General features: G+C 39.9%; 2 protein-coding genes across 2 annotated transcripts in view; one reads left to right on the top strand and one right to left on the bottom strand.

Annotated features, from left to right (window-relative positions):
• Nucleotides 1-5,187, top strand: part of LOC138023964 (ribitol-5-phosphate transferase FKTN-like) — a 9,584-nt gene extending 4,397 nt beyond the window's left edge. The window contains exons 5-9 of the mRNA XM_068871044.1: nt 1-130; nt 430-563; nt 1,461-1,591; nt 2,811-3,031; nt 4,417-5,187. The exon at nt 1-130 is cut by the window's left edge and continues 133 nt beyond it. Of these exons, the coding sequence (XP_068727145.1) occupies nt 1-130; nt 430-563; nt 1,461-1,591; nt 2,811-3,024 (609 nt within the window). The 3' untranslated portion in view covers nt 3,025-3,031; nt 4,417-5,187. The remainder of the gene's footprint in view (nt 131-429; nt 564-1,460; nt 1,592-2,810; nt 3,032-4,416) is intronic.
• On the bottom strand, nt 3,297-5,136 carry LOC138023966 (uncharacterized). The gene has a single exon (XM_068871048.1). It carries the CDS (start codon nt 5,134-5,136, stop codon nt 4,240-4,242), a length of 897 nt encoding a protein of 298 aa, XP_068727149.1. The 3' UTR covers nt 3,297-4,239.
• Nucleotides 5,188-7,915: the final 2,728 nt, after the last annotated feature.

Below are 7,915 nucleotides of genomic sequence, written 5' to 3'. Positions count from 1 at the left end.
AAATATGGCAGAGACATTTCACCAGATGCTGTTCTGTTTAAGAAGAGAGCATTTCAAGTCCTTTCTTCAGCAGCTAGTGTTTTGGAACGCCTTGGTGTCAGGTTCTGGCTCAGCAGTGGAACTTGTTTAGGTAAGTTGTGTCTGTTTGAAAACACGTGGACTTTGTGGGGTAGAGGCAGGCTTGACAGTCTGTCAGCGAGCTACCAAGAAGATTCACCTGTTTGATTTCGAGTTCCAATGTCTATCAGTCACAAAGTATTAAGAATACTTAAGTGTTGGGTTGACTACTGTGGACATTTTCTAGTGGCAAGCTGACTAGTAGCTATATGTTTTCACACTTGCCGTATGTGTATGTATATCCTGGTGATCAATTTTGATAGAAAATGCACCTTGCACTCATTGACTCAGATAAGTTCTTTGTTTCTTCAGGTTGGTTCAGGCAGTGTGATATCATTCCCCACAGCAAAGATGTTGATATTGGAATTTGGATCAAGGATTACAACCCTCTCCTAATATCTGAGTTCAAGACTAATGGATTGCTGTTAAAACACAGATTTGGTCGAGTAAGCCAGAAAGCTTGAACAACCCTTGAGAATCAATCAATCAGTCAATTAACCCATTATCTGTCTCCATCACATTCATCACCTCTTTTTGATGACTAAGAGGTGATATGATGTAACTCTGTCACAGAGCGAGAGGAGCATCCAACAAATTATTTATTACAGTCAGGGCAAACAAAATGTTTCACTGTTGATTGGTTTAAAACAGAACTTGAGGGAAACAAAACTTGTATTTGTTACTAAGCGGGGTAAATGTTGCAATACCGAACAGGAAGACTGATTCCACTCAGTGTGCGTGATTGCGTGCGAGCAGGCCCTCTCTGAGGAACTCGTTTTGGGGTTAGACTGCAGAGAGAGAGCCTGCTCGCAGGCAATGTGTGCAATGAAGAGGTGATCTTCTATTATTTTCGTCTCTCCGGCAAAAAGTTGTTTTTAACCCACTGAATAACTGAAACATTCCATGTGTGTGAAGAACTGAAACGATTTTCCTTCACTCGCAGGCGTAAAAAAGTGTGCTTTTTAAGAAAAAGAAATGTTGTTTCACCCACACAATATAGTGAAGTACGATCGTCCGGGTGAGTGTAGTCTTGACTGACGTTTCAACAACCCGACGAAAGTCATCTTCAGAGTCAAGTGATTAGGATTAGGGTTGGGAATCACTTGACTCTGAAGATGATTTCTGTTCAGTTTGTCAAAATGTCAGTCAATGTGGGTGTAGTCCTTCTCAGGACTAGTAACACTCACCCGGATGATTGTACTTCACTTAATTATAACAACACCTGGTTTCAAACCATTTTCGATTTCCCTATCAGTTTCGCTTTAGGCGTTTGGTGGTGTATATAGGAGGAATGAAGTCTCTGTAAAACAAAACCAGATTTGATTTGTCATGTTTTGTTGTAGGTCAAAGACAGCTTTGAGTTGTCCTTCAGGAACGAGGAGGATTATGTCAAATTAGACATTTTCTTTTTTTATGAGGAGAACGATCACATGTGGAACGGGGGAACCCAAGCAAAGAGTGGGAGAAAATTCAAGTAAGACTATGCTTAGTTAACGAACAGTTACGCATAGTTAACTATGGACGGAGGCAGCGTGCCCCTTGAGGTCCCGAGATCCCAGGTTCAAGACCTGCTCTAACCAGTCGTTGAATTTGATCCTGGTCAAGGTCCCTGGTTCTACTTCCCAGCTGCACTTGTAAATAGCCAATTCGTCTGCCTCTGGCCAGTTGGGATTCTCAACGGCTGTTGTTGTTGTTGTTCTGTTACGTTGTTTCGTTGACAGTGTTTCATGGGCCCTGAAAAGCCCCTAAGGGGAGCAGTCAATTCAGTATGTCTAAGTATGTGTGCTAGGAGGTCGTATTCTTTGATTTAGATTTTAAACCTTTTTCAGAGGAAAGATGTGCAAAGTCTATATCAGCTGTGTAATCTTTCGTTCATGAAAGCTTTACTGCAGGTTTTCGGTATCGAAAGGAACTTCGTAATGGGATTGGTTATGCGTCAGTATGTTTTAATGCATACAAGCTGACTTGACACTCAATGTTCGAAATACTCAACGTTGATGCTAGGGTAACGCGAGCTGCAAACAACCCTAATATTCCTTGTTGTTGCTTCAGGTGACTGGACAGCGTCGCTTTGCCTATAGAGGAGTTAAAATCTGGAATGGACTAAGCAACGACCTGAGCGTTTTAACTAGTTTAGACACATTTAAACGGCGTATTTTAAGAGAATATTTATCTTAAATATATTAATGTATTTGTTCATAATTATTACATGTAATTTAGCCGCAGATTATTTTTAGAGAATATTTTAGTTATGTATTTTTATTTTTTATTTTTTAAAACTTGTAATATGCTGAAAAGCCCTTTTAGGGAGCAACAATAAATGTCTGTATGTATGTTTGATAAGCCAAGAACAACCAATCGGGGTTCGCCCGATTTTTGCGCCAAAATATTTGGCCCCGAAGAACACGTTTTCTGTGTATTCTGAACAAAACTCTAGTTTCTTTTTCAATCCGTTCTTTATGCTATCGGCATAATATCTTGATGCAGCCTTGCTAACGGAAGGAGATTAAGCAAGAATGAATTGGTTAAGGGTGTTCATCTATCAATTTACAGTCCTGACCCAGCATAGTAACAAATGGACTTATTTTTAGAAACAATTTACCGCCTAATTCACTCTTGGAAGGGCAGAAGCTACTTCAGTCTGAAAACGGAATAACTCCCGTAAAAACAAATTTCATCTGCCTTTCTCCCAGGTACACCTTTCCAAAATTTACTCTGTGTTGGACGGAGTTTCTGGAACTTAAAGTCCGTGTTCCTTGTGAAACAGAGTCTTACGTCATGGCAAATTATGGAAATGACTGGCAGGTGCCAATCAAAGAATGGAACTGGAAAGAAAGCCCGCCGAACGTACGAGAGAATGGCATCTGGAATGAAGAAGACTGGGGCGAGGTTATACAGCTTTTTTGAGCCAAAAGTGAGTGGGTTGCTGTCATAAAGATTTAATTTTGTTTTATCGCGTTGAGAAACAACGTTTTCCCTCGAACAATAAATTTACCGCTTGATTTCAAATTTTTTATTTTTAATTCAGCCGTACTCTAATGTCCTAAACATTATCTTAACATATCACGTTATACAGTTTTCTTTTAGTTTGGTTTTTCCGCTCAAAAGTAAGTTACCACCCTCTCGCGAGACGAGACATACGCCTCGCGAGAGGGTGGTAACTTACTTTTGAGTGGTACTGTACATCAAAACGGTAAACTACCCTTTATAACTACAAAAGTAAATAATTTGTCGTCTAAATAATATTTTGCCGGGGTATCAGTATGTAAAATTTACTCTTGCTGGGTTACTAGTACTAAATTAATAATTTTTCAACTTTGTTGCAAGCAGAGTCTGCCTGAAACTATACTGACACATTCCTTTCTCTTTTTCCCTCGTGGGGTGGACATAAGCGGAGAGGAGAGCGTAGAGTGTGGCTACTATGGGTGCTTTGTTCTACACAGATGTTAAACTACATCTTTTAAACTGTACCTCCGAAATGTTAAGCCTTTACGTCTTGACAGATAACGAAATACTAGCTTAGCCATCAATATCATTTTCACAAAGATTACTTGGTTTATTGTCCTGAAATTGTCACAGATAATTGATATTCCAATACACGCCTTCATACTGATTTCTAGACGAAATTCTGAGAATATAATAGAGAAATTTGACATCGCGTCGACGACAATCGTCACGCTGAAATTTGTCGTTTTCCTTAAGATTTTAGCTCATCTCTTGCCAGTCCCCTACCGGTATCAAGGAGTTTCTTAAAAGAGGAAGACGCTTGACGTTTCACGTAAACGCAATGGCAAATCACCATGGTAACGCGCTTTCGCGAGTGCCGCAAAATTTGTAAACAAATATTCTCTGGTTTACTTGAGAAATGCTGTTGACTTTTACAACAAACTCGTGATACAATGAAGAGTTCCTTTCTTTTCTACGCACCTCTTGTCTCCCAAAACGCTCCTTCAGCATTGGAGAAAAATAATCCGTCCAGTTTTGTCGTAGTTGTGGTTTGATGTGCTTCCTCTTTCGAGGGCAACACTTGTTTGCGGGATTGTTTGTGAAATAAGCGGTCTCTTCACCTGACATTGATAATACCATGAATAAGTTAAAACCCAATCTACTTTTCATTATTCGTCACATTTCACCAAATGCTTCTTTTAATTCGTCAAGGTATCCTTGTAAATTTTTAATAATGTACCCGTTCTTGTTCTCCTCCAAAAATCTCCTAATGAAAGGAACCTCACTTTCCTGCCCTTTTACGAACTTTTCAAAATACAGTTTATTGATTGCTTGCATCCTCTGTCGTTTTAGGATAGTATTTGGTTCAGAGACCCAGTTGAGCTCCTGTTGGGCACCAAACACCTTCTCATAGCTCAGCACCGCATCTTTTTCCACCCTTAGTAACTCGATCATACGCCCAATGATGACACCGGATGGGAGCAGATCCAATGCGGGCTCCGTGGTAATTGGTTTTCCATTGGGATCTCGAACCAGCCTCCGCGCTATCTCGAATAATGACATAAAATGAAGTTCATTCATGGGGCTGACAGCGTTGAAAAGAGCTGATTTCATACCCTTGGTGTTTAACTTGTAACACATATCTCCGAGGCCTTTGTTTGTCACCCCACTTTTGGACAGCAGAGAACACATTTCGGGGTAATCGTAGTATTTTAATCGCCCAACGAGCTTTATCAGCCCATGACCCGGGCAAAGCGCAGTTGGCATCAACTCCACTTTGAATTTTTTGTCAGCAGCGAATTTCAGCAAGAAAGGACCGCTGTCTTTTTCTCGATATTCCATGATAATACGACGCAGAAGATTTACTACAGCAACTCCACTCAATCCCATGATTCCAAATGTGTAAATGTTGCTGTCCTGAAACTGGGCTAAGTTGATCTCCTTAGCATTTTTAACGAAAAATATTTCATTAGCTTCGCTTTGTCTCTTGAACTCTTCTTTTATGGCCTTTGTTTTGTCCTTCCATCCTTCGAAATTCCAATCCAACTTGACCACGTCGTTTCTCTCGGCCATGATTCCTTTGTGTTCTTTGAAGCTAAATAAAGCATGAACATCAATTTATCATTAGAGCGGTTTTCAATCGAGTGTCGTAAAACAAATACTAAAGAAATTACTTCGACCAATCACACCAGGTGCAAATAGCGCAATGAACCAATCAAAATTCGTAGCAACTCCATGTAACTTGCTCAAAGCGCGAAAAAAAAATCGCGCGTGCAAGTCGCGATTGCTTTTCGTTTTCCTTCTTATTGGTTAATAAACTAGCGCGAGATTTTTAAACCAATCACCAAGCGGTGCAATCGCGTAATTACTTTCGACATTCATTCGAAAACTGCTCTATCATCATCATGATCGTCTTTATCACTATCGTCGTCCACGTCATCGTACTTGTAATCGTCATCATCATCACATCACCAACCCTTAACCCTTTCGCTCCAAAGGGGCTCCCCATTGACAAGTCATGCTCGTTCCCAGGTCTTTTCTCCGCTCGAGAAATGCCCTGGGAACGAGGTTGTTGACAATTAAATCGCCTGGTGTTTGTAAACGGCGTGACAGTTTAAGAACGGAAATGACTTTTTATGCAAAGAGATGCCCAGGGCTAACCTGCAAAAAGAACATGCCAGTACGGGGCTCTACTCGAGGTTTTTAAGGCCCTTACATTACAAATTTAACAACTTTTTTATAACCCGCAATGCATTTTGTTTTCCCCACAAATTTTGCATATACTAGATAACAATTATTCCATGAGCCCGAGCTGGATATGAAGTGATAAAATAACAAACGAGCGCGTAGCGCGAGTTGGTTATAATCACTTCATATCCCACAAGGGCGAATGGAATAATTGTTTTAGTAAATTCTCAAACCGGGTTTTGCCGCCAATTTTTATTTCCACAATTTTACAAAGCGTCCGGAAAGAGCATCTTGGCGCACTATTTTCCATATAACTTAAAACTTCGACTATTGCCTCATAGTCGGAGTTTTTAGCCAATCAAAAAGCTAGAAATGCAATAGTCGGAGCTGAAAATTTACTAATAGGGAATAGCTGGTGATAGTTTATGCAAAGTTTGTGAGGACAACAAAAAGCATTGCGGGTTATAGGAAAGTAGCTATGGTGCGCGTGGTTTGGTCCATTTGTGGGCATGGAGGAAAATGTTTGTGTCACCCCTTTCCCAACCAATCAGATGGAAAAACCAAACCGAATGAAACTTGCCCGACTAATTTTTTTTAATTCTTAGTTTTTGTTGCATACCGGTATATGTATTTCGAGCTTTGATTGGTTCATTTAAGAATTGTGTCCCAGTCAGCGACACGCAAACCATGCCTCGTTTGCACGTGCCGAGTCCCGCGCTTTTCGCCAGCTGCTTGTTTTAACTTTGCGTTCTGATTGGCTCATCTGCAGGCTCATTTGCATCTCACCTGTAGTAGATGATTTCCGATCTTGCCTCATTGGGTTCTTTTTTACTCAATTCGAATATGTGGTTTCAAAATTTACGTTTTAAGAAAGCGTTTTATTCAAGTCAAAGGAATACTTGAGCAGGCCCTGTTTCAATTTTTGTGGAAAGTTCGCAAAACTTTGAAATAGCTGTCTTTCGTTCTAGAAACTGTTGCCAAACTAGCTCAAACTCTTGTGAAAATCGCTCTGCAAAATCACACATGCCAACAGTCGTATTACATACGCTACCTTAAGTTTCAGTTTATCACAATATACGTGTCTCTTAACCTCAATGTTTAGTCTTTTTCTTTCGGACAAAAAACATAACAACCGGCTAGTCTTTCTTTTAATTAAAATATCACTATAGAATGAAAACTGATTGTTATAACACAGTGTTGTTTTACGGAACAGCGATCACCATTCTTTTTGAATTGAACGCTCGCACTGGGCGTGTAAGAAAGAACTAATAAAGCAATGGCAATGTGATGATTGACGAAAAATAAATATGACTTCAAGTTAAAATCTCTGGGAAAAGGAGAAAACCGAGATCAACGTGACAATATCGACACTCCAGCAAAAGTCAAACATTTCATTCGATTTCATGCTTGTCAGAATGAGAGGTGTAACCTCCATTCGCATTTACGCCGTTTATCTGATGGTCACTCGAGCAGTCTTCATCATGCGTGGCTCTTTACGTCGAGTTGAACAACTTGTTTAAAGGACGTTAACCGTTTAATTCAGCTTCGTCCAAGCTACCAAGCTGCTTTAAAAAATCTAAAGACTTTTTTTTGTTAATAAAACAGACGATGTGAGTATCATTTCTCAACTACTGTTCGTTAACGTCAAGTTCAGTAGCAACACATCAGAAATCTACTACCATTAATTCTGAACGAACTGGTTTTAAATGTTTTAAGTAACTCTGTAAGTAAAAACACTGCACAAAATGGACGAATTAACAGTATTTCACTAACTTACTTATTATATTGTTTCCGCCTTTGTCATTGGTTTCGATTAATCTCCGTGACATAGAGAGTACTTTGGTGGCAATCTTTTTGTTAAAAATAACTTTCTTATCCCTGTTCTCCTGAAAATTTCTCCTGAAACTTCTGTTTTTCTTTGTACAGTCTCATCTTACCTTTGAAAAACTTCGAAACTTTTCACACTTCACAAGACAGATCCAGACAACTTTCTTTTCCCGAACCCCCAAACAATGCTCCAGATGTCACCACGCGGTCGAAAAGCAAAACAAAAGCTCATCAACGTGAACCCTGTTTGTTGTGATTAGCAAGTGATGCCAGCTGTGCTGACAGACTCTGGCATAATAAAGTCGTCATGGCCCGATATCAGACCTCTTAGACTAGG

Source organism: Montipora capricornis, chromosome 11, assembly GCF_036669925.1.
Source record: "Montipora capricornis isolate CH-2021 chromosome 11, ASM3666992v2, whole genome shotgun sequence".
NCBI classification, from domain to species: domain Eukaryota; kingdom Metazoa; phylum Cnidaria; class Anthozoa; order Scleractinia; family Acroporidae; genus Montipora; species Montipora capricornis.
The sequence above is the reverse complement of the archived record's forward strand: the minus strand, read 5'-3'. Positions and strand labels throughout refer to the sequence as shown.

Bases quoted from the DNA above. Each gene is read 5' to 3' on its own strand.
- LOC138023966 (XM_068871048.1), bottom strand. From the start codon at position 5,136: ATGGCCGAGAGAAACGACGTGGTCAAGTTGGATTGGAATTTCGAAGGA.